This window comes from Pan troglodytes, chromosome 7, assembly GCF_028858775.2.
Source record: "Pan troglodytes isolate AG18354 chromosome 7, NHGRI_mPanTro3-v2.0_pri, whole genome shotgun sequence".
In the NCBI taxonomy this organism is placed as follows: Eukaryota; Metazoa; Chordata; class Mammalia; order Primates; family Hominidae; genus Pan; species Pan troglodytes.
In genome coordinates this window covers 26372354-26398519 of record NC_072405.2, presented here as the reverse complement: position 1 = coordinate 26398519, position 26166 = coordinate 26372354, and the positions used below count along the sequence as shown (strand labels likewise).

At 41.5% G+C, this 26166-nt stretch overlaps 1 protein-coding gene, 1 long non-coding RNA gene and 1 pseudogene across 10 annotated transcripts in view; 2 read left to right on the top strand and 1 right to left on the bottom strand.

Annotated features, from left to right (window-relative positions):
• Window positions 1–29: 29 nt before the first annotated feature.
• Window positions 30–12582, bottom strand: LOC104007544 (uncharacterized). 2 transcript variants are annotated; one of them, XR_001720053.3, is made up of 3 exons: window positions 12127–12582; window positions 10681–10734; window positions 30–1857 (listed from the first exon to the last, which is right to left on the bottom strand). It is a non-coding gene; the product is annotated as an uncharacterized LOC104007544 (long non-coding RNA). The 2 variants fall into 2 exon arrangements; XR_001720051.4 differs by having other exon boundaries at window positions 30–282; window positions 12127–12578.
• Window positions 7850–9229, top strand: LOC100611843 (BRCA1-A complex subunit Abraxas 1-like; annotated as a pseudogene).
• A 50-nt stretch (window positions 12583–12632) lies between the features above and the next one.
• The window catches only part of ASAH1 (N-acylsphingosine amidohydrolase 1), a 28459-nt gene continuing 14925 nt past the window's right edge, over window positions 12633–26166 (top strand). The window contains exons 1-5 of one of the 8 annotated variants that reach the window (XM_063815986.1): window positions 13344–13649; window positions 16038–16234; window positions 16549–16722; window positions 21221–21457; window positions 22047–22093. Coding sequence is in view for 2 of the 8 variants with exons in the window: in XM_009454848.4 (XP_009453123.1) it covers window positions 12811–12936; window positions 22047–22093 (173 nt within the window). In the remaining 6 variants the exon portion in view is untranslated. 8 annotated transcript variants of the gene reach the window in all.

Below are 26166 nucleotides of genomic sequence, written 5' to 3'. Positions count from 1 at the left end.
TCCAGGAGAAATAAGGTCATACAAACAAATCGAAGGATAGCAAATGCAGTGAATTTTATTGCCAATGAAAGTGGCTCTCAGCAGGAAGGGGAGCTGAAAAGAGGGTGGGGCGGCAGGTAATCTTTCCCTGGAGTCCACCCATCTCTGGCTGCATTCTTCTCCAAAGTTATGTCATCAAGCTGTCCCTCTGAAGTCCGGCTGCTTCTCTCTGATGTCCAGCTGTTTCTCCCCTCTGCTGGCTGAGTCTGGGGTCTTTATAGGCACAAGATAGGGTGGGGCAGGCTGTGGGTAGTTTAGGAAAAGACAACATTCAAGCAGGAAAACGGGAATATAAGTTCTCACTTTAGGCAGTGGTTTCAAGCTTTTCAGCTTTAGGGTGGTGCTTCGCCAGGGATCTTCCCATCTGCCTAGAATTTCTCTGCCTCCTGCCTCTATCACTGTATCACTATCAAAGAACAGCTATAACTGGGTGAAACATCTAGAAAGCTAAGAAACCTATACTCTAGATACAGCTGTTTGTGTGTAAGATAGGTATCTTCCATTCTGGTCCTTCCTTTTTTTAGACTACTTTATATCTGAATTTTATGGCTTACATAAGGTTTTATGATCTGACCTGGAAATTTAGTATAAGTGGTGAGGTACTTGCCTCAAAATCAGAAAATGGGCATAGTTGCATAAGCTAAATATCAGATGTCTTATCCATAAGATGGGGATAATAGCACTTACTTTATATTTGTAGGAAAAATGCATATTGACTTTCCAACACCCAACTTAAAGACATCTGGAAAATAATTCATTTGCATTCTGGTAATTCATTACATTATTTCAGACACTACTTGGGTTATGATATCAATGCAGTTATTTTTTAGGTAGCTCATTTATTCAATTAATATTCATTGAGTGCTACTACATGCCAGAAATTGCTCTAGCTGCTGACAATATGGCGGTAAACAAAACAAAAATCTCTGTCCTCATGGAGCTTGCATTCTAGTTAGAGGGAGAAAGATGCTAAACAAATAAAACATAAAATATGTACTACGTCAGATGGTGACAGTGTTTGGAGTCAGGTGAAGTAGAGTAAGGAGGATAGGGAGTATGTTCTGAGTCCTACCTTACATCCATCTTATATATAATGCTATAGGAAGGCCTCACTAATAAGGGGCCACTCAAGCATTCGGGTGTGCCACATGGGTATCTGGGAAAGAACATTCCAAACAAAGGTAGCAGTAAGTGCTCTGTCCCTCAAGGAGAGTATATTTGGCACGTTCAAAGTCCAGAAAGAAGGCCAGTGTGATTGGAGCACTGTGAGAAAACTGGAAAGTGGTAGTATATAAGATGGGCTGGTTGGATCAAAGTAGCCTTGTGGTCTGTGGTGAGATCATTGACTTTAGGCTGGGCATGGTGGCTCATGCCTGTAATCCCAGTACTTTGCGAGGCCAAGGTGGGTGGATCACCTGAGGTCAGGAGTTCGAGACCAGCTTGGCCAACATGGTGAAACCCCAACTCTACTAACAATATAAAAATTAGCCAGGCATTGTGCACACCTGTAATCCCAGCTACTCAGGAGGCTAAGGCAGGAGAATCGCTTGAATCTGGGAGGCAGAGGTTGCAGTGAGCTGAGATCACACTACGTACTGCACTCCAGCCTGGGTGACAGTGCAAGAATCCATCTCAAAAAAAAAAAAAAAAAAAAAAGATCATTGACTTTAATTCTGAGTGGGGTGGGGAGGGCAGAGTCATTGGGGGGATTTGGGGGCCAGGAGTGACATGCTCTGATTTTTTGGAGATTAGATGGGGGTTAGGAGAAAGCAGAGATACCAGTGACAAGGTGACTACAATAATCCAGATGAGAGTAACCTGGAAGAAAGCAGAAGTGGAAAGTGTGAGAAGTGGTCAGATTCGGGGTATCGTATATTTTGAAGGTAAAGCTAATAGGATTTGCTGGTGCATTGAGTATGTGGTAAGAAAGAGAAAAATCAAATTGACTGTAAGATTCTTTGGCCTAAGCAACTAGAAAGATGGGATTGCCATTTACTGAGATGGGGAAGATTTGGGAAAGGGACAGTGTATATTGGGACGGAGAGAACATAAGTTCCTTTTTAGACATGACATATTAAGATGCCTATTAGGTATCCAAAGTAGATGAGGCTGAGAAGCAACTACATATAAGAATCTAAATTCAGGGGACAGGTCTGAGCTAGTGACATAAATTTGGGAGTGTGCTGCTATAACAGTACCTGAGATTGGGTAATTTATAAAGAATAGATATTTATTTTCTCAGTTTTGGAGGTTAAGTCCAAGATCAAGACCACAGCCTCTGGTGCAGCCTTCTTACTGTGTTCTCCTCTGGTAGAAGGAAGAAGAGCAAAAGATGCCAACTGTTTGGTGAAGACTTTTTATGTTTTATTTTTATTTTTAGAGGTGAAACACAATTTTATTTGTTAATTAGCCATTTATGTTTTCTCTTTTTTTAATTTTACTTTAAGTTCCAGGATACACGTGCAGAATGAGGTTACATAGGTAAACATGTGCCATAGTGGTTTGCGGCACCTATCAACCCATCACCTAGGTATTAAGCCTCACATGCATTACCTATTCATCCTAATGCTCTCCCTCCCCTCACCCCACCCTGACAGGCCCCAGTGTGTGTTGTTCCCCTCCCTGTGTCCATGTTTTCTCATTGTTCAGCTCCCACTTATGAGTGAGAACATACAGTGTTTGGTTTTCTCTTCCTGTGTTAGTTTGCTGAGAATCATGGCTGCGAAGCCTTGTTCTTTTTTTTTTTTTTGAGATGGAATCTTGCTCTGTTAGCAGGCTGGAGTGCAGTGGCATGATCTTGGCTCACTGCAACCCCCGCCTCCCGGGTTGAAGCGATTCTCCGGCCCCAGCCTCCTGAGTAGCTGGGACTACAGGTGTGTGCCACCATGCCCAGCTAATTTTTGTATTTTTAGTAGAGACAGGGTTTCACCATATTGGCCAGGCTGTTCTCCAACTCCTGACCTTGTGATCTGCCTGCCTCGGCCTCCCAAAGTGCTGGGATTACAGGCGTGAGCCACCGTGCCCGGCCGCGAGGCCTTTTTAATAAAGGCCTTAATTCCATTCACTAGGGAGGAACCCTCATGAGGTAATCACCTCTTAAAGAAGGCACCTCTTACTACCAGCACACTGACAACACCTGAATTTTGGAGGGACACATTTAAACCATAGCTGTCATCAATATTCAGATGGAACTAAAGTCATGAGAGTGAATGAGGTCACATTAAGTGGTAAGCATAGATAAATAAGAAACAATGTCTGATGACCAGGCCCTAGGGTACTCCTACATATAGAGATCAGTTGATGAGGAGAAACCAACAGATGCTATTCAAAATGTGGCCAGTGAGTAATGGAAGAATCAGGAGAATGGTACCCCAGAAGCAAAATGATGTAAATATTCCAATGTCTAAGATATGACCATGGAACTGGGTATTTGAGGTAAAATGGCATCCAAGAACATTTTCAGAAGTCAGGAAACCAGAATATTGGAAAGATTGTCTTTGTGGATGTTGAAATCACCAAGAATGTTGCCAAGAGTCACGTTTAAAAGAGTGACAGTGAGTCAGGTGTCAAAACTTTCAAAGAGTGAGGAGAAGCAGGGGACCCCAGAGGTCTACAGATAACTACAGTGTGATGGCAAGTCAAGTAACTGTGAATGTTCTGGAATGTTGAAATTTCTAAGTCAAGTAATTGTGAATGCTCTGGAATGTTGAAGTTGCCAAGCCAAGTAATTCTGAATGTTCTGGAATGTTGGAGTTTCCAAGTCAAGTAATTGTGAATGTTCTGGAATTTGAAGTTTCCAAGTTAAGTAATTGTGAATGTTCTGGAATGTTGAAGTTTCCAAGTCAAGTAATTGTGAATGTTTCGGGTGTTGGTAACAATTAGGTTGGCTATATGAAAGTGTTAATATTCAAATACATTTTATCTACAAAAATGGTAATTTCATATCCTCAACCAAATAGAACATGTGTAAAATATGCTTCAGTTAAAGCTGCCTTTATAAGTCTATATATATAAGGGGACTTCAAAAAGTCCATGGAAAATGCGTGCTATAAAATAACTATGTATGATTTCAAAATTTGCACCAAAATAAACTCATACTATCGTACTGTAATATGTCTCAAAGGATCTAGCTGGAGGTAATAGGAAGGATAAATCGTCAGTCGGACAAAAGTCCCTATCTGAGCAACACAAATTCTGTAAAATTGAAGCAAGAATATCAAGTTTATGGTAAAGCTTGGGTAGAAGAACAGTGAAATCACTAATGCTTTACAAAAAGTTTATGGGGACAATGCCCCAAAGAAATCAGCAGTTTACAAACAACTCAATTTAAAAAGGATGAGACAATGTTGAAGATGAAACCCACAGTGCCAGATCATTACATCAAGTTGTGAGAAAAAAAATTCATCATCTTCATGCCCTAATTGAAGAGGATTAACAACAGCACAAATAACAGCCAACAGCATAGACATCTCAACTTGTTCAGCTTACACAATTACAAGTGAAAAATTAAAGTTGAGCAAACCTTCCCCTCAATGAATGCCAAAACCATTACATCCAGATCAGCTGCAGTCAAGAGTAGACCTTTTAAATGAACATTTTAAACAACTGAGATCAGGATGCTGAAGCATTTATTTGAAGAACTGTAACAGGACGGCTTTACCAGTAGGATCCTGAATACAAGGCACGATTAAAGCAATGGCTTCCAAGAATTGCAAATGGTCCAGTCAAAGCAAAAGCAGACCAGGCCAGGCGCGGCGGCTTACACCTGTAATCCCAGCACTTTGGGAGGCCAAGGCAGGTGGATCACTTCAGGCCAGGAGTTTGAGACCAGTCTGGCCAACATGGTGAAGCCTCATCTCTACTAAAAATACAAAAATAAAGCCAGGCGCAGTGGCTCATACCTGTAATCTCAGCACTTTGGGAGGCCGAGGCAGGTGGATCGTTTGAGGTCAGGAGTTTGAGACCCTCCTGGTCAACACGGTGAGAGCCTGTCTCTACTAAAAATACAAAAATTAGCCGGGCGTGGCAGCATGCACCTGTAATCCCAGCTGCTCCGGAGGCTGAGGCATGAGAATCACTTGAGCCTGGGAGGCAGAGGTTGCAGTGAGCCGAGATGGCACCACTGCACTCCAACCTGGGTGACAGAGCGAGACTCTGTCTCCAAAAAATAACAATAAAATAAAAACATAAATATAAAAATACAAAATTAGTCAGGAGTGGTGGTGCATGTCTGTAATCCCAGCTACTTGGGAGGCTGAGGCAGAATTGTTTGAACCTGGGAGGTGGCGGGTGCAGGTGCAGTGAGCCGAGATTGCACCACTGCGCTCCAGTCTGGGTGACAGAACAAGACTCTGTCTCCAAAAACAAACAAACAAAGCAGTCAAGAGCAAAGATCATGGCAACATTTCTTTTTGATGCTCAAGGCATTTCGCTTGTTGATTTTCTGGAGGGCCAAAAAATGACAACATCTCCTTATTATTATTTTGAGAAAGCCAAAGCCTTAGCAGAAAAATGCCCAGGAGATTCACCAGAGAGTCCTTCTTCACCATGACAATGCTCCTGCCCATTCCTCTCATCAAACAAGGGCAATTTTGCAAGAGCTTCCACAGGAAATCTTTCTGACTTCTTTTTGTTTCCTAATCTTAAAAAATCTGTAAAGGGCACCCATTTTTCTTCAGTTAATAAAGACTGCATTGACATGGTTAAATTCCCAGGACCCTCTTTTTTTAAGGATGGACTAAATGGCTGGTATCATCCCTGACAAAAGTGTCTTGACCTTGATGGTGCTTATGACGGGAGGCTGAGGCAGGAGAATGGCGTGAACCTGGGAGGGGGAGCTTGCAGTGAGGCGAGATTGCGCCACTGCACTCCAGCCTGGGCGACAGAGGGAGACTCCATCTCACAAAAAAAAAAAAAAAAAGAAATAAAGTTTATACTTTTTATCCTTTAACTCCATCTTCCATGAACGTTTTGAAGTCCCCTTGTATATATATTAGTGTTATATTCTTTTTCGGTTGCAAACTCCCTGAGATCTGGAATTTGTATTTCACTGCATGTGTATCTTCCATAGCACCTAGTAATCTGCTCTTCATTTAATGGTCATTTAGTACTTTCTATACACACATTATTACTATACTTGTTATTGTTGGCTTCTGTTGTCATTTCAGGGTGACTGTCATACTCCTCACCTTTCTGAGCTGGGAAACAGTTGAGAAATATACACAGGCGTTAGAAACATACACAGATTAGATTCTGCTTTCTTGCTCATTAAGCTGAAATAGAGAAAACAATTTTGACCTGAGGCCAAAATGGAACTTCAACACCTTCTACTTTGGAATGAGCTTGTGTACTCAGTCTTTAGGCAAATGCAAATGACTTTTCAGGGGCACAGCCAATTTCTAACAGGAGGGGAGTGAGCTGAGGGCAGGGTGAGGATGGAGGTGCAGGGACCGGATGTGCACCCTGGTGACAGGAGGTGCTTATAGGCGCCATTCCTTGACTACCTTCTCTCTACATCTCTCAGAGCTCTCATTTTAGAGTGCTTTCTTCCAAATCTTCACAGCCATTACGTTATAACGTCATGATTTTAAGGTCTGTTGGTGACGTGCCACTTTGGGAAGATGTGGTCAAAGGCAGCAACTACTTTCACGTCCACTGTTGTCATTCAAGGCTTGCTGCAGTAGGATTACCAGTGTGGGCAGGCATATCTACTACTGTGGGGAGGCAGATCTGAATGAAAGCGCCAGAAGAGAGGCCAGGCCACGCACGTTCTGTGACCTTTTCAACTATTTACCGATTAGATACATCATACATCTCTCCTTCCCTAGGGAGACATGAATGGAGGAGACGGCAGAGAAAGGTGGACATTTTCTTCCAAAAACATCTGATGCTAGATCCAGGTTTGGTGACACCTGAATCTTATGCAATTTAAGTGGTTCTCCTTAAGGAAAAGAATACAAAATTACAAGCATAAAATTTAGTAAAAGGCTGGGAAGGGGCATGAGCAAGTGAAGGTACTAAAACTTAAACTTCATAGATTTGTTGTACATCCTTCTCAACAAAGGAGAAATGTCTATTTTCCTGTGTGTATCAGTTAGGATGCTCTCAGATACAATAATTTAACTTGTAAGCAAACCAATTTGTCCAAGATTCAATAACAGAGTAGTGGCTGATGTAAATGAAGAGTCCACTTGTTGGACAGGATCTGTGGTTGGTTGATCTAGCATCTTGACAATGTCACCAATGACCCAGTTTCTTTCCATCTTTCTACTGTGTAGTCCACAGTATCAATTTCATCTTAGGTGGCTCCCTTCAGGTTTATAGCATGCTTGCCAGCAGCAATGGGGATTCCTAGCTTCCTCTTTCATATTAGAAGGGAGAAGACAAGGCCAAGCATGGTGGCTCACGCCTGTAACCCCAGCACTTTGGGAGGCTGAGGCGGGTGGATCACCTGAGGTCAGGAGTTCGAGACCAGCCTGGCTGACACGGTGAAACCTCGTATCTACTAAAAATACAAAAAATTAGCTGGGCATGGTGGTGGGCGCCTGTAATCCCAGCTACTTGGGAGGCTGAGGCAGGAGAATTGCTTGAATCCGGGAGGCAGAGGTTGCAGTGAGCCGAGATCGGGCCACCTCACTCCAACCTGGGCGACAGAGCTAGACTCCATCTCAAAAAAAAAAAAAAAAAAAAAAGAATAGCATTACTGATTGCCAAATAGATGATGCTGAAGTTGTTTATACAATTGACATTCAGAAATATATTCCATGCTATCAGTTTTTTAGTTTTTATAATTCTTCAGGTGAAGTAAATGAGCAAGCACTGAAGAAAATATTATCAAATTCACAAAGAATGTGGTAGGTTGGTACAAATTCCATCGTCATTCAGATCACATCATGACATTTAGAGAGAGGCTGCTTCACAAAAACTTGCAGGAGCATTTTTCAAACCAAGACCTGGTTTTTCTGCTATGAACACCAAGTATAATAACAGAAAGCCGCTCTACTCATTGACTGGAACATGCCTTATATAAACCTCGAAAAGGACTTTTTCACAGGGTACCTTCAGTGGTTGCAAATCTGGGCATGTCTGAACAACTAGGTTATAAAACTGTATCAGGTTCCTGTATGTCCACTGGTTTTAGCCGAGCAGTACAAACACACAGCTCTAAATTTTTTGAAGAAGATGGATCCTTAAAGGAGGTACATAAGATAAATGAAATGTATGCTTCATTGTAAGAGGAATTAAAGAGTATATGCAAAAAAGTGGAAGACAGTGAACAAGCAGTAGATAAACTAGTAAAGGATGTAAACAGATTAAAACGAGAAATTGAAAAAAGGAGATGAGCCCAGATTCCGGCAGCACGAGAGAAGAGCATCCAAAAAAGACCCTCAGGAGAACATTTTTCTTTGTCAAGCATTATGGACCTTTTTTCCAGATTCTGAATTTCTTCATGCATGTGTTATGTCTTTAAAAAAACAGACATGTTTCTAAAGGTAGCTCTAACAACCACCACCATCTCGATGTAGTAGACAATCTGACCTTAATGGTAGAAAACACTGACACTGCTGAAGCTAGTCCAGCTAGTACACCACAAATGGTTAAGCATAAAACCTTAGACTTAGCTGACAGATGGCAATTCAAGAGATGACGGCGGGCGGATCACGAGGTCAGGAGATCGAGACCATCCTGGCTAACACAGTGAAACCCCATCTCTAATACAAAAAAATTGGCTGGGCGCGGTGGCTCACAACTATAATCCCAGCACTTTGGGAGGCCAAGGTGGGCGGATCAGGAGGTCAGGAGACAGAGACCATCCTGGCTAACATGGCGAAACCCTGTCTCTATTAAAATACAAAAAATTAGCCCGGCGTGGTGGCAGGTGCCTGTAGTCCCAGCTGCTTGGGAGGCTGAGTCAGGAGAATGGTGTGAACCCAGAAGGCGGAGCTTGCAGTGAGCTGAGATCCTGCCACTGCACTACAGCCTGGGCTACAGAGGAATACTTCGACTCAGAAAAAAAAAAAAAAAAAAAAAAGAGTGTTCACGGCTGTTAGACACACAAGACAAACCATCTAAAACAGATACTGATAGTAGTAACCAATAAAAAAGCATCCAAAATGAGCAGCCCAGAAACAGATGAAGAGATTGAAAAGATGAGGGTTTTGCTGAATATTCACGGTCACCTACATTTTGATCCTTTTAACCTTAAAAGGAGATTTTTTAAATTTGGCTGATGGGTAAAGTCAAACATTTCCATTGTTTTTACTAGGTTGAGCTACTTGCATTAATACAGGTAAGTTCATTTGTTTTTACTATATTCACCTCTTTGCAGTAATCCACAGATAAGTCTTAGTGCATTTATTTTACAAAGTACTTTTTCAAACATCAGATCCTTTTATTTCCAAACCTTTTTTTGCCTTTCAATAAGTTGTTGAGGGAAAGGCTTACACACATTCTTTAGAATTGGAAAAGTGAGGCCAGGCACAGTGGCTCACAGCTGTAATCCCAGCACTTAGGGAAGACAAGGCAGGATTGATTGAGGCCAGGAGTTAGAGACCAGCCTGGGCAACACAGTGAGACCCATCTCTATTAAAAAAGAAAAGTATTAGAAAAGCTAGAATAGCCTTATTTTCACAATGTGGAAAGAAATTTATATGAAATTTATCTGAGTCATTAAAATTATCCTTAAGTGATAATTTTTTAGAAGTACATTACAGCTAGTGTTGCCAGATAAAATGCTGGATCTCACGCAGTACCTTTGCAAAACATGATCTAAAATTTAAATTTGTCCTACATTTGTACTTGCTAAATCTGGCAGCCTTAATTATTACACAACTATAACGCAACACAAACAATAATCTCTCCCCTAGTTTAGAGTCCTTTGCACGAAATTTAGCAAATCCTTAATTTTGAGTACAGTACAAGCCTGGTAATCCAGTGTGTTTGGGATAGGCTGGTGGAACTCAGAACTGATACATATATACATACATGTCTATCACATTCAATGTCTATTAGGTGTAAATCATCTTTTTATGTAAAAGACACTACTGGTTTGAGGATAGAGTTGTCTAGGAATGTTTTGTCCTGCTGTGACAGCATCACTATGCATCCCAGTGTAACATTCCTACAAAGGGAAGATCTCTTAACCAGGCATACTTACATTTGCTAGTTAGAAAACCATTCTGAGCAGTTTTAACTCCATTCAATTGAATGGTGTACTACATTGTATGAGCTATTTGTGGACCAGATATAAATGACAATCACCCAGAACCACTTTTATTCAACATATGTAAAATGTGATGAGTGTTAACATTTTAAATAAGCGATCTGCTTAATGAACACTGATTGGTATGAAGGGGAAGTGTCATTCTTTACCTCACTCCTGAAACACTTTTCTATCCAAAGGTTGGTTTGAGTCAGTATTGGCATCATACAACCACTTACTATAAAATAAGTTTACTGGTGGTAATGTGATGGAATTTATTCCCGTTATCTGATGTTATAAACTTTAGGGTCCCTGAAATATGCAGGATCCTTGTATGTAACTGGCATAAACCCTGTAAAGAGATAATTAAAGTTCTTGACAAAGCATAATGAGCAAAATTTCAGCTAGCTCAATACAGTTGTTGAGGTGCTCTTTCTTACCCATTGTTTGAGCTCTCTTAATTGCTTTTGTGATTTGTTTCTTCCCACAAAGACCTGTAAAATAAAAAGCTTCCTTATTCATAAAAAAGTCAATATTTAAAGTTAAAAAAAATGTTTATTTCTCAAACTGAAACATTATTTCTCTATCTCTTGACCTTTTAGTATACATTTTTGTATATTCGGTTTTACTAAATCAAGTCAAACCTGTTCCAGGTAATGTCATGTTATACATGATAGGTTTCATTTAGGGTGGGGTGGCTAAGTTGCAACGCTTTTAAATCAAGGCTCCACCTCAGGAACCTAGGAATTTTAGGTAGGAGATGAGGAAGTCCACAGCTTGCCAAGAACTTCAGCTATTCCATAAACAATCTGATTACATATCCCGACTCTTGCACACGAAACAGGTTATCCAAGTCTTAAACTTGATGCTTTTGTGCAGTATGAACCACCCTTTCCGTGGACATAATCATTTGCACATTGAAATACCATTTTCTATGAACAGATCAGTACGCCAAAAACCACTGCAAAGTCTCCTACACACACCTTGCCTTGACTTTCTGTACATTTCTAGTATTAAAGAATGGTGTAGGCAAAATAAAGATATATGTGTAAGAAAAAAAGACATGCATGAAATGGTTTAATTTTAGGGAACTAGATTTACATTTTATCTGAAAAGAGTATCAATAATATATAATAGACCTTTGAAAGTTAGACGCATAGTTCTGCGAAAGTGGTGCCTAAGAATAGTATGTCAATTGACAAATTTTTTCCATAAAGAATCTGATTTTGCTAGACTACCTAATCACCAATTAACATCCTCCAGTAGGGAAAAAAATATGCTTGGTGACATGTTTCAATCGCTCTCAAGAGTACTGAAGATGAATGATCTTCCAATCCAGTAGCTATCTGATTTAGTAATAACAACTAAAAGATGGGAATCCTCTTCTTCGCACACTTATTTTAAGCTCCAAGGTAATTCCATAGATTCAACATTTAACACGTATATTCAATATTACACATTTTTTTCCGGAGTGAAATGGCTCTGAATGCCTTACAGAATTTGCCCTGCTCTCCTTAACTAAATACTGTGTCTATTAATACTTCTTTCTTCTTTTCCCCTTGTTCTTTCTGTGTCAGACCCACGCACGTCTGCTGTAATTGAACATGCCAGGCACATTCTCCATTTAAAGCCTTTTAACAGCTGCTGTCTCTGCCTAGAATACTCTTACTTGGGCACACACAAAACTAGCTTCCTGGCCTCCCTCAACTGTCTGCTCAAACTTCACCTCCTTAATCATGTCTATCTGTCCCTCTTATTTAAAATTGTAACTCTACCACTTCTGATCTCCACACTTGATGCCCCTGGCCTCCCTTTTTCTCCACAGCATTTATCACTAACATCCCATATAATTTTCTTAGGTATTATGTTTATTGCCCATTTCTCACCTAGAACATACGCCTCAGGGTGGAAGAAGTTTGTCTTTTTGTTGTTGTTCACTGCTTATCCCCAGTGTCAGGAGACATGCTTGGCACATTGTAGGTCCGCAGTAAATATTTTTTGAATTAATAAAGAATATTTCTACCATCTGCTAGCTTACTGTTCATGCAGGAGCTCAAACGTGCTTTAAGCATGTGATATGTTTCAAAAGTCAAACTTCATCCTTAGGGAGAACACTGTCATCTTCTCCTCCTTTAAAAAAAAAAAATAGGAAAAAAAGCAAAACAAAACATCACCTTCTCATTTCCCCACCTCCAACAAAAAGAGTGTTGAGTTTTCTAAAGAAATAATACAAATGGATAAAACTGCAATTTGTTGTCCTTTCTCTCACATGCAAAAAGAAAAGAAAAAATACTGCCGAGATTTCGGCAGCGTGCTGAGCTTCATCAAAGCATTAAAACAATGCTGCTTGAGACGTCAGAGGCTCATCCAGGAAGTGCAACCCAGAGGGCAGGATTTCCTGCTGGACTTTGAAATCCAACCCGGTCACCTACCCGCGCGACTGTGTCCACGGATGGCACGAAAGCCAAGCGAGTCCCCCTGCCGAGCTACTCGCGTCCGCCTCCTCCCAAGCTGAGCTCTGCTCCGCCCGCCTGAGTCCTTCGCCAGTTAGGAGGAAACACAGCCGCTTAATGAACGGCTGCATCGGGCTGGGAGAGAAAGCTCGCGGGTCCCACCGGGCCTCCTACCCAAGTCTCAGCGCGCTTTTCACCGAGGCCTCAATTCTGGGATTTGGCAGCTTTGCTGTGAAAGCCCAAGTGGGTAACCAACAGCTTGGAGGACCCGAGTTGATTCGATTCTCTCTCACTCCTCGGCCACTCAACTGCTCCTGGTCCCTGACCCCGCGGTGGGGATGAATAACTCAACTCATTTCGGGCCGCTTTTCTCAGAGGGCAAAGATGGGTCAGGGTGGGATGTTACATTGGTGTTGAGACTCTTTGGATCCGTTTCGTGGGTACCGAGGACGCCTGGGTACGCGGGACAGGCTGCACCCGCCTGCTAGAGGCGCCCCATCGAGGCGGCACGGGTGAAGCTCGCGGCACGGGTGAAGCTCCCGGCCCCACCTACGGGGCGGGGCTCCGGCTCGGTCCGACTATTGCCCGCGGTGGGGGAGGGGGATGGATCACGCCACGCGCCAAAGGCGATCGCGACTCTCCTTCTGCAGGTAGCCTGGAAGGCTCACTCTCCTTCTCTACGCCACCCTTTTCGTGGCACTGAAAAGTCCCGTCCTCTCCTCCCAGTCCCGCCTCCTCCGAGCGCTCCCCCCACTGCCTGGAATGGTGCGGTCCCAGGTCGCGGGTCACGCGGCAGAGGGGGCGTGGCCTGCCCCCGGCCCAGCCGGCTCTTCTTTGCCTCTGCTGGAGTCCGGGGAGTGGCGTTGGCTGCTAGAGCGATGCCGGGCCGGAGTCGCGTCGCCTTAGTCCTCCTGGCTGCCGCCGTCAGCTGTGCCGTCGCGCAGCACGCGCCGCCGGTGAGTGAGCTTGAGCCGAGGCGCAGAGAGGGGCGTGCAGGTGCGGGCGGGGATGGAGGCGCAGGTGTGGCGGCGCGAGCGGGTACGAGGAACACCTCGTGCTGGGCAGCTTCTTTACGGGGGTCTGTGGTTTCGTGCACAGGGGTGTGGGTGCAGAGCGGGCTGGCGAACCCCGTCCTCGGTAGATTCGGTGCTACCTGCAACTAGAACACCTTTAAAGGAAATCCTAGTCTCTGCAGGATACCTGGGTGTGATTCGCACATTCTTAAATTTGAGTGAGTGTACTTGAATAACCAGTTCCAGGCCCTTGCATTTTGATGTGTTTAAATAAAATGTTCCGGTGGACCTGTGTGCATTACTCAATCAAGGACAGACTGCCTGATGGTCAGGTGCTTTCTCCCGAAGAAGTTCAGGAGTTCAGCCCAGGATACTGCAGGGCCGTGGGAAACGCTGAGTGGTCCCAAGCCTGGGCGGTGCGAGCAGCCCGGAGCAGGCCCCAAAGGGCCCCCTGTGGCCTTTTGCACCCAAGTCATGGGATCGCCTGTCCCGTGGCTCTTTCCCACGAGCAAGTCACAGGGCTACGGACTTCCTAACTGCAAGAGACAGTGAGGGACGAGCGTGACTCTTTCATTTTACAGAAGAGGAAGTAGACCTAGAGTGAGAAAATATTTAGCCAGAGGTTACACTATTGTTTACTGAACATGCGTAACGTCCGAGCCTCTTGACGCCCAGTACTGTTTCATAATTCATTTCTTTATAAAGCAATCAGACTGCGTTTGTCTTTGCCAACAGATCGGATAAGTAGGAACCTGGCGCATCTGGCCTGAGGCTAGATGGTGATGGTCTTGAATAGTTTAGGTAGGTTATTGAAAGTGGAAGCAAGATGTGCATTCTCTTCTTTTATACCTATAAGGAGAAATTCTTTAAAATCATGGTGGGATATGATTTAGCCATTAAAATTGATATAATGTTGAGCAGATAAAAGTAGAATCCAGAATAGTATATACAGTTTTTCCTGTACTAGGAAAATACACAGAACATGTATGTGGACACGATTAAAGGCCTTAAAATAAAATTGCTCTATTGTGGGTAGGGAATTAATTTGCTTGACGGTAGTTGGTATTATGGGAATTCGGAAAGACTTTGATACTTTGACACTGTCAGGGCCCTTCATTCAAAGACCACCAGGAACACACCATAAGTTGAACAAATTGGGTTTAGTGTTTTTTGAGGCAAAGGAGACCACACACCATGAGCGACGGTAGGTTATAGAAAAAAACCCATTACAGAATTTGAACTTTGGTTGCATGAATTGGGGTAAGACTGAGGAACCGGGCTTTGCTGTAGATAGAATGCTGTTAGAAGGTGGGGCAATTCTGACTGAGTAAAGAAGGAACAGCCATTCTGTTTAGCACGAGAAGGGGATGTTTGGTGTTTTGTGCGTTGCAGGTGCCCTTGTTTTTGTCTGTTCTTAGACAAAATCTTCAAGTGGCATTGCTTTGTCTTAGTGTGTCATGTCTCAGAATAATCTTATCCGAGGTAGGTATCTGTGGGATTGTTGATGTCCAGGAGGAAAACAGAGCTTACCCGGCTGTGAGTGTCAGATCGGCTTGTAATAATATTGAGGGATAGCTGTGGGACTCAGAGCAGTTTCAGGTGTTGGAGGCTGTTTTTTCTTCTTTCTCAATAGCTTTATTTATTCTAGCAAAAATATTTTGATAGCTATTTTCAGAAGAAGAATTAACAACCTCTCAATGGATATAATAGTTCTTATCTAGAACAGCGATTATCAAAGTCTAGTCTGGCCACTGGTGTCACTTTGGGAAGCTGTTTTCACAGGTTTTCAATGAAACTGGAAAAATAAGAATGCAAAACTAAAATTATTAATTTAGAATGTTAATCTTTACTCTGATTGTATGGACTTCAAGTTTTCATTGTTGCAAACGTGTTCTTAAAAATAACGGCAGAGGTAGATGTTATGTGCATGGAATTTGTTTTGTTTTAACATCTCCATTTGGCAGAATAAAAATCTGGACCCTCCTGTGCCAAGGCCTCATTAATTTTTTTTTACTGGCCTGGAAAATCCTGGGATCCATGGACTGAAGGACCTTTAGAACCTTACAGAAGTTTAGTGACTTCATTCTCTGAGAAGAATAAGCAGTTTTTCAACTGGAGTCATTATATAATAAACTATAGCCTCATGGTAACAAAAGATATTTCAAAAGTACTTTCAATAAATATGAATAATGAGAAGCAGCTTTAAATTGGAAACAAGTCATTTGATTTAGAACATCTGTAAGGATTTTTTCTGTGTTTGTTTTTGAGGCTTTTCACAATATTCGTATGTGAAGGTCCTCCTGAGTTATTCTTCATTATTGAATTTTTTAGGAGTCTATTAAGAGATGATGGTGAAGACAGTGGCGCAAGAAATGTCTGGAGAGATAGCGCCAGATGACATCATCCAGGGTTCTGTAGACTCTTATTAAGGATTCAGAAATTTATCCTAAAAAATGGGAGGATCTGGAACCAGCCACTGGGAGGCCATTAGATGGTTTTAGACAAGATAACATTTTCACTTTAAAAAGGTGAGTCTGGATTGGAGGGCAGCAAGGGTAGAGATGAGGAGACTAGTCCAGAAAAGAAAACAGGGTGCATTGAAGGATGGTGGCACCAGGGGTGAGGGAGAGAAGTAGATGTTCTAGAAAAAAATCAGGAGGGCGAATGAGCTGAAGGAATCGTTGGGTGAGGATGAGGGAGTGAGGTGTCAGCGTGACCTGCACATTGCTGAAGTGCTTCGCTGGGTGAATGGTGGCATCAGTTCCAGGGAACATGGGGAGGGGAAAGCTTGGGGGCTAAAGAATGAGGATCGTTTTCATTTGGGGTGTATGTTAAATTTCAGGTGGCAGAGAGACATCCAGCAGGCCACTCGGACTGGCACTCAGAAGAGAGACACTGAGAGTCACTGGCATAATGATACTATATTTGAAGCCCTTGGAGCAGATGAACTCACCTAGAAATAGGATAGAGAAAGAGAAGAAAAGAGAACTAGGCAAAGGCTAAGTAACTTGCACATGTATGTGTCAAGAAGAGGGGAAATTGCCAAAGTTAAAACAGGACAGGCCGGGCGCGGTGGCTCATGCCTGTAATCCCAGCACTTTGGGAGGCCAAGCTGGGCAGATCACGTGAGGCCAGGAGTTTGAGACTAGCCTGGCCAACATGGAGAAACCCTGTCTCTACTAAAAATACAAAAATTAGCTGGGCATAGTGGCTCACGCCTGTAGTCCCAGCTACTCAGGAGGCTGAGGCGGGAGAATTGCTTGAACCTGGGAGGGAGAGGTTGCAGTGAGTCAAGATCCTGCCATTGCACTCCAGCCTGGACAATGAGCGAAACTTCGTCACAGAAAACAAAAACAAAAAAATAGAAGAGTAAGTGGAACAGGAAGCTCAGGGAAGAGACTGGGACAGGTTAACTATGTTGAATATTATTGAGATGTCAGTAGTATTATGATGTTGGGCAACTGGAGGTCATTGGTCACCTCGACTAGAGCAGTGTTGGGGGCAGAAAACAGCTTGCGGTAGGCTAAGTGTGATTGGCAGGAAAGGAACTAGAGGGGAGAGATGGCTGCTCTGCGTAATAAATCTGACCCACTTCATAAGATGTGCGAAGATGAAACGTAATGGCTTAGTAATTCATTGCCAAAGTAAACTCGTAAACTCATTTTTATGCATCAGCTTCTCATACGAGTTAACAGCATATGTCAACATTGTTGACATTAGCTATTGAATCAGCTTTAGCAATGATTTTCACGCAGTTGCCAAAAATCTCATAGACCCCATCTGGCCTAGGAATTTATTGCACTTCGTCTGCTTTTCCCTACTTCTCCCAAAGAAGGAACACACAGGTGTAATCCATTCACTTATTCAACAAATACTGCTTGCCTACTATGTGCCAGACTCCTAAATGCTGGGAATGCGTCAGCCAATGAGATAGATGAGGTCCTTCCTCTCTTGGAGGGTTTATTCACATTCCTTTGATCTAAATATCAGTAGCGTAATAGGATGCCATCCCATCAAAGCCCAGAAGACAAGTGAAAACATTTTCAAGCTCATGTGAATTCTTATACACGTAAGAAACATGCCTCTTTGTATTCAGTGTTTCTGCTGAGTTGTACATAAGAGGACATTATAGGAAAAACTTGTCTGCACAATAGTTGTTGATGAATTCAAGAATTGAATGAATGAAAAATTGTCTTGCTAGAGTTGTTTGGCTTCTGATGGGTATGAAAACTGACATGAGGTATGTAATTTTAGATTATCTTTCATTGTCTCTTTCTGAGTATTTCAATAAGACAAGCACACAGGGGCTTTCTGGACTTTTAAAATTCATTATTAGAAGCATGCATTATTTCATTCAGGGTCTCCTAATTCTTTCGGGCTCAAATATTTTAAGGAGCTGTACAAGTTATGCCATTTTTTAAGGGTATGGCGCTTTCATTGAGACCTTAATAATGTTCTCTTTATATTTTTGTTTTTTTCTAGAATGTTATGTTCAGTGGCTCTGTAATTAATTTCTCTTAATGAATGGGGAGGACATTCAAAGAGGCTTAAGTTTCTATCAAATAACCAGAAAAATTAGAGAATTTTCTGACCCAAACAGTCTTTTAAAAGCACTTTCCAGAGAGTTTCTTTTTTTTTTTTTTTTTTTTTTTGAGATGGAGTCTTGCTCTGTCTCCCAGGCTGGAGTGCATTGACACTATCTCATCTCACTGCAACTTCCACCTCCCGGCTTCAGGCAATTCTCCTACCTCAGCCTTCAGAGTACCTAGGATTACAGGCACATGCCACCCAGCTAATTTTTGCATTGTTAGTAGTAACGGGGATTTCGCCATGTTGGCCAGGCTGGTCTTGAACTCCTGACCTCAGGTGATACACCCACCTCAGCCTCCCAAGGTGCTAGAATTACAGGCATGAGCCACCATGCCTGGCCCAGAGAGTTTCAAATGCATTGAAATATCAGATTTTTACCACTTATCTTCACTCTTAGGAGACCACTGAGGGGCAGGGAGAAAGGTGGGGAAGGGCAGGGAGAGAGAGAGAAAGAGAGGTACTGTGGGGAGAGGGTTAGAGAGAATTGATTCTAAGTTGGATTTGGTTTCCTGTGATAGGGTGTAAGATAGTATACCATCCAGACCACATAATCTCCCTTCTTATCATCTTTCTAATCTTTACCTATCATCTATTTAAGTTTTTACCTGCCTTAATAGAGTTGTCTGTTATTAAACTGTGTATAAACTTGGGGATAGTAAGAAACTTTAAATAACATTAAATGAGTTCATTATAATTCTGTTTTAGGGCTACTCGTGGGTTTTGGAGCTGTGTCTCCCTGTAGAATTCTTTTTTGAGGGGGAGGAAGTAGCTCTTTTTTCCACCCTACCCCTAAAACTAACCTTTTTGCATAAATGACTTAGGCTCTCATGCCATGTGAGCCCCTGAAATACTGTAGTCTCATAGCTGCCAACTTTCTTATTTTCTCTCACATTTATCCTATTTTCTTGCAGCCAGGTTCTATGCCAATTTCACGTTTGTTTATTGCGACCAAGAGGCGTTATCAACCTCAGACTCACTCCACATGTGTTGTTGCTAGCTTGCTCTTTAGTTCTTACCTCTGGGGCAGGTCACATTCTCTCCTAATACTAGACAGAGCATTTTCAACTTTGCTCACAGTTGTCTAGTAAGAAATGTGCCTGTAATTTGATGTTTATTTTGGCTTTGGAACCCAGGGTGTGCAAATGTCATTATTAGGAAGGGATGGGAGTCATTACATTTCACTTAATTTGCCGAGTTGATTCTAGTGATTACCAGAAGCCCTGAACTACGCGCAGATTATTCTGTTAGGAATTAAATTGAGGCGTTGGTTTTATTATCTCTGTGGGAAGCTGTTTGATAGAACAGGGAAAGCCATTGACTCTGATTCTGTCACCAGCTGTGTAACTTTCTGCAAGTCACTAATGGAGCAGGGTTTTACGTCCACAACATGATCATAAAATTAAGCACTTGGGTTAAGTACCCATCACAGTATTCCCAACTCATAGGAAAACAATGGTCAGATAAACAAGAAAATATAAAGCGGAGTATCTCCTCACAGCAGAATTTATTTACAAATTTTACAAAGTAAAATTAAGTTGGAACCCAAATAAGTCTCTAAGTAGCTCATTTATTAGCAAAATAAGGAAAGCCATTTACCAATGGTGGATTAACTAAATTGTATTCGATTGTAGCAGCAGAAGTATTGTGTCCAGGGAAAATGAAATTATTTTACACGTCATTAAGTGAGAACCCTTGTCCTGGGCTTTGGGAAGAACATCAATATCAATTAAAGAACAAAGCATGTGATTTTTGAGTGATTTTTCTTGACTCTCAACATACCGATAACTGATCAGTTGTTGATATTTATTAGATGATCAATGCCAAGTTTGAAGTGACTGAAGAGTTAGCCTCTGAATCATCTGTATAAAACAACTACAGGCGAGGATGTTTTCGAAGAAGCTGAGAAAATAATGATTGAGTATAACCTGCAATGGAATCTGCTAAGATCTATAAAAATTGACAGTGGTAAAAATATTTGTGAGTAGAAAAAGGCTGAGTTGAGCAAATTCACAAAACTTGTGAACATGCGAGGTGTTTAAAGCTCATGGTTATTTATTATAGTATTCCTTTTCAGATATTTTGTGGAAAATATTGGAATCTCACATGTGTTATTGAACCGGCAATATAAACCATGAGCTTCATTTGCTCTTGTGGATATAACCGTCATCATTTCTGTGAATTATCAGAAATAGAGGCTGGATATCCTGATGTCTCTTGTGACACAGCCATTAGATAGCTTGCTAGCTATAAAGTTTTGCAGTCTTTGAGTTCACAGTTGAGACTGAAGTTTTTCTAAACGAGCTGCCCCCAGCCACTGTTACTGAACGCGAATGGCTTTGGAAATTAGCTTTTGCTACAGACTTGATATTGTTTCTTAATGAATTCAACCCAAAATTACCAGACAAAGCCAGACATATGTGAGAAACTTACAGTGTGGTAAGGCCAATTTGACAGCTAATGTTTGAATCACAGGTAATGTCAACCTACTTTATATATTCCCCATGTTATCAAAAGTTAAAACAAGATGCTAGACCTCCATTCTTACACAACTTTCCAGCAGATACATTTTCTGTGCTCAAGCTACAGTTCCAGGAGTTTTCTGAGCTCAAGCTACAGTTCCAGGAGTTTTCTGAGCTCAAGCTACAGTTCCAAGAGTTTCCTGAGCTCAAGCTACAGTTCCAAGAGTTTTCTTACCTACTCTACTCTATCTTATTTTGGATTTGTACTTTTTAAAAACAATTATTTTACTTTCACAGAACTGGTTCTCCAGAGGAAAGGAGATAAAGACACTTGATATGTTGAATGAGTAACAAAAGAATCATAAATCTGTGTGGACTTTTTTTGATAAGTTTAGGAGAAGATTCCATTCTGCCACTAAGCTTGGACAACTTCCCCTAAAAGAGTCTGTTCATTCCTTGTCTCAGGCAGTGACGTCAGTGTTGGGGGCCGTCCTCACCTCAAGGAGCACAGAGTCTGGTATTGACAAGGAACGCAAACAGATGATTATAAAGCAGTGTCATAAACATGTTGATGAGAGTGTGCACAAATGCTGTGGGAGGAAAGGAGGGTATGAATATTTTCGTATGGAAGATAGATGAAGACTTCACAAGAAAGAAAATGCTTGAACTGAATCTTGGAAGTTAGAACCAGCAGTTCACCAGGTAGGGAAAAGGCATTCTAGCAAGAGGGAATAGCACAGACACAGGCATGGAAGGGTGAGAGATGATAGGAAGTGCCTGCATATGGCTATAAATACTAAGGGGAGTGTCAGGAGATGAGGCTGGGATGGTAAGTTACGGAAAGATGATGAAGGGCCCTGTGCTGTGTGCCCTGAAAATCTGGTTTGGGAGGCAAATCCCAGGACAGGTTGCAATACACATGGCTGATAAGTGCAGATAATACATCCTATCAGGTCATTTACTTTTAGTGCTAAGTCAGCCTCTCTAACATAAATATTTTCCATCTACTTTGTTACATTTGTTCGTTACTCAATATATTTGAAATATTAGAGCCGAATTATAACACCTAGCACTTTTACAAATTGAATTGAAACTGAAAATCCACTTAATGGTTTAGGATTTTAGAAGTTTTCTTGGAAGGAAAAGACTTATTTTAAGAGGCATTGAAACGTATAAAAGAGCAAAATCAGACTTGATGTTGTCTTCACAGATTGTTAACTACTTTTGAAATTGCTTATTCCATTGGCAAGCATTTGTTATTTTCTGAAACTTAATTTTCTTTGCTTTTTAGTGGACAGAGGACTGCAGAAAATCAACCTATCCTCCTTCAGGACCGACGTGAGTAAACATCAGATGATCAAAGCTCCCTTTGACCTTTGTGAAGTTTTTTCTGTATGTAATAATTGCTCATAAACTAATGATAGTGAATAAAATCTTAAGTCATGTTTCCCATTCCGAGACAGAGGTTTGTTTCTCAGATTTGTTTATTATGCATTTGGCTGAGATCTTGGACAAATATGAAAATATCTTCCGATTCAAATGCCCATCGCTAGACTATCAAAATCATGGGAAAGAAAAGGATTTTCAGCCAGACGCGGTGGCTCACACCTGTAATCCCAGCACTTTGGGAGGCCGAGGCGGGTGAATCACGAGGTCAGGAGATAGAGACCATCCTGGCTAACAGTGAAACCCCGTCTCTACTAAAAATACAAAAAATTAGCCAGGCGTGGTGGCGGGTGCCTGTAGTCCCAGCTACTCGGGAGGCTGAGGCAGGAGAATGGCGTGAACCTGGGAGGCGGAGCTTGCAGTGAGCCGAGATCGCACCACTGCACTCCAGCCTGGGTGACAGAGCGAGACTCCGTCTCAAAAAAAAAAAAAAAAAAAGAAAAGGATTTTCATTCTCCACTAAATTCTCATGTCTACCATGAAGTGTTTTTCTCATCTTTGACAAATGTAAGGGCTGTATTTGAAATGACCTGTGATTCTCTATGGTGCCTGGATATAAACCACCAAATTATATTGTAACAAAAAATCATAGGCCCTCATATGTGAAACGTTCTCAAAATAAACCTTGGCACGACAAAGCTGTCGAGGACAAGACAGGATTGGAACACCTAAGAGGAGGACCAATGTCATGATTCAGTGTGTTTAACATTAATATTTTTAGTCTAGATTTTGGTCTTTCCAAATCCTCAGTGTTTAAATGGGCCTGTGAGAAAGCCATAATAACAGCTCACAAACCCCTCAGAGGGTACAGAACAGAGAAAAGAAGGAACAGGTATAGGGGGTGGTGACCTTTTTCTCCTACACTGCCCTTTCGCTGAAAGTAGCTTGCTGTTTGTAGGGGGAAACAGTACAACTCTATCTAGTGATATGAAGATGACATTTTCAGTTTGTGCAACATTCCAAATTACTTATGTTGTACTGTTGTTGTCTAAACGATGTATTTTAAATAGCCTCTGTCCCAGATAGCTTGAAACTGTAATAAACTAAATTCTTTTGACTTACTTGCCTTTATGTAGAAAGAGGCCAGTATTTGGCAGGAAGCAATTTAGAGGTAACCAGTTTGGATGTTGTTTGGGGCCAGTGTTCATTCCAGCTCTTTCTTCAATGGCCTGCTGTCTGAAAGTCTTCCTTTCTGTCATCACTGGCATCATTCTGGCCTTCAATGACATGTCTGCCTTACTGATTGATTATGTCTCTCTGCTGGTCTCACTGCCCCGATTCATTGAACATTTAATGAGGTGCCTTCCATGTTTGAGGCCGTTTCTACTCCCTTTTAGGTGCACTTTACATGTGTCTATAAATTGAATGCCCTGCAAACCATAAACCTTTCCTGATTGGGCATTTTACTGACTCCTTATTGCCATGTGCATGTGAGTGTGTGTCTACATATGTGCATACATACCTACATGTATACATACATATATACTCCAAAACACATGCACGTGTATACATGGACATAACTTGTATGTTTCTTTCCTTGCCTTCATTTTTTCGCTAGCTTTCTTTTTATCTCACTAGCCTGCTTTCCTACATAAAAAGCCTCAGCTTTGTTCTTATCCTTCTCCTCTCTCAACTCTATCAATGGATCTTGAGATTTAGGAGATAACTGTGGTATTTATGTACCTTTGAATGACAAACAGACGTCCTGTTCCTTTGAGATCATCCTTTTCAATTAAGTGCATAGATTTGGGCAGCATCCATGGGCAAATATGAGGAAAGAAAAAGATAACCTGTTTGGCCAGCATGACTAGTCAAATCAATGCTGGAGATAAAGGAACTGATAGCCAGATCACCCCTGAATCCATCTGAGTCCCATTCAGCATTTCTTTCCCACTGCCCACGGGGTGCCTAGCACTTGCTCTCTTATTTGTATATGTGTGTGTTGTGTCACTTGGACTAGTTTCCATGCCACCTAGGTAGACATGTGGGTTCAGGTGATGTTGCTGATATTATGAATGGCATGGACATTGCAAACACTAAGTCTCAAAAATGATGAAATGATATTTCTTGTTTGCAGTGAAGTAGGAAAATAAACTGTGATAACTACCGTTGATTGAATACCAATGCTGCTAAGTGTTTTTTTTATTTTTGCATTTTTCATATAGTGTCTTCCCTGCTATTATAAGGTGGATACTCTTTTATTCTTATGGGGAAATTGAGGCGCACAAGTTAAACACTGAAATGTTTTAGAAAACTGTTTAACGAGAGGTAAAATGTGCAATTATGGCTAAGCTTTAGTCATTAAAATAATTTGGTTTATTAGATTAACCAGTTCTCTCAAATTCTAATTAGCGCAGGTTTGATGGTAGAGAGGTTTGTGGGGTCTCATCATCCCCACCTCATTGTAATCCCTTCATTGTCCGTTGTGTTGTGTTCATCCCCTCTCATCGCGTCTCTGAGATCCATGAACCTACCCAAGACTCTAGGCTGAAAAAGAATCAGGAATTTATGGCGGATATAGAGGCATGATTTGGGATTGGTTGGATGTTATGAGGTGAGGAGCAGCTGATTGGAGTTCATAGGGACGACACGCATAGCTCCAACAGGCCACTGAGGTATCTTTGCTACTAGACATAGAAATCTAAATGCACACTTGAAGGGAGAGGGGAGACTAGTAATACCTGCCCATAATATGGGGAACAATAATTACTTACTGAATTGTGGGACAAAATTTTACATGTGAAATTATGGTCTGTCAGAAATGGAATTAATTTGTTGTGATGAAAAGTTTTTTTCTAGAATATAAGTATTGTAGTATTTCATGTAGATATCAGCTCCTAAGAAAATGGGGAACTTGAAAATGCTTTGAGAAGAACAAAATTCGTTCACTATGATTTTGTTTAAATGTACATTTCCAAAATTGAATATGCTTTTCTTTTCTGTCTAAATCACAACCTGAATGTCTGCTAGTTAACAGTTTCATAAAACCTCATACATATACCAGGGCCCCAAGTTACACAGCATTATTTAGAGAACCAAGTAATTATTTATGACAGTGGAAATATAAATAGAACCACAGTTCATGACTTAGGTAATAACCCATCCCCAGCTATGGACATAAGTCTAGATAACATTTCTATTTAGGAGACTGGTATCATTGTGGCACATACCAGAGTCACCCTGCCAGTCTCAGGAGCAGATCAGTGGAACAGATGATGGTTATTTTTAGGCATAGGTTTATACTGATAAACCACTAAATGGCACACCCTTAAAAGCTATTTCAGTTTAGTTACCAGGGCCAGAAAATAATGTTCCTATAGCAACAAAAATAGTTGTAGAATTCATCCAGCAGAAATATGGCCCAGCTTCACTGATAAGTGACTGGATGTTGCTATATCCTCAGAAATTGCTGCACGTAAGTTAAAGAGTAGGAAGTTGGAGGATATGACAGAATACAGCTTGGGCTTGGACTTTGTACAGAAAAATGAGAAGAGAAGAGGTATATAGTAGGGAAGATTAGGATGGCTGACAGAATCATGAAGGTTCTTGAAGCTGATCGTGGGAAGATAATACATGTTGCCATCTGGGGCTTAAAAGGTGATCTTCCTGAAGGCAACACTGGAGACATTGGTTTGGCAATAGTGTTACACTCTCTGAGAGAGAATTCTGAAACTGGAAACCAACTGGAGAATTGTCTAGAGCCCAGACTAAATCTTTGCAGATATTTAGGAGAAAAAAAATGCCAGGTATTTCCCGTCAGTGATAATCAGGTTAGAGCTCTTAAGCCATAGTTGATTTTTTCATAGAAAACCAATTCACATGAACCCTCCCTACTAGATCATTCTATTCCAGGATTTCTGTGACCGCTTATGATTATGTTCTCAACCTAGAAGCACTAGGTAGAGAATGAACTTTCTTTCCAAATTTTGGTTTGGGTAACCAAATTCTACACTGTTGTTAAGACT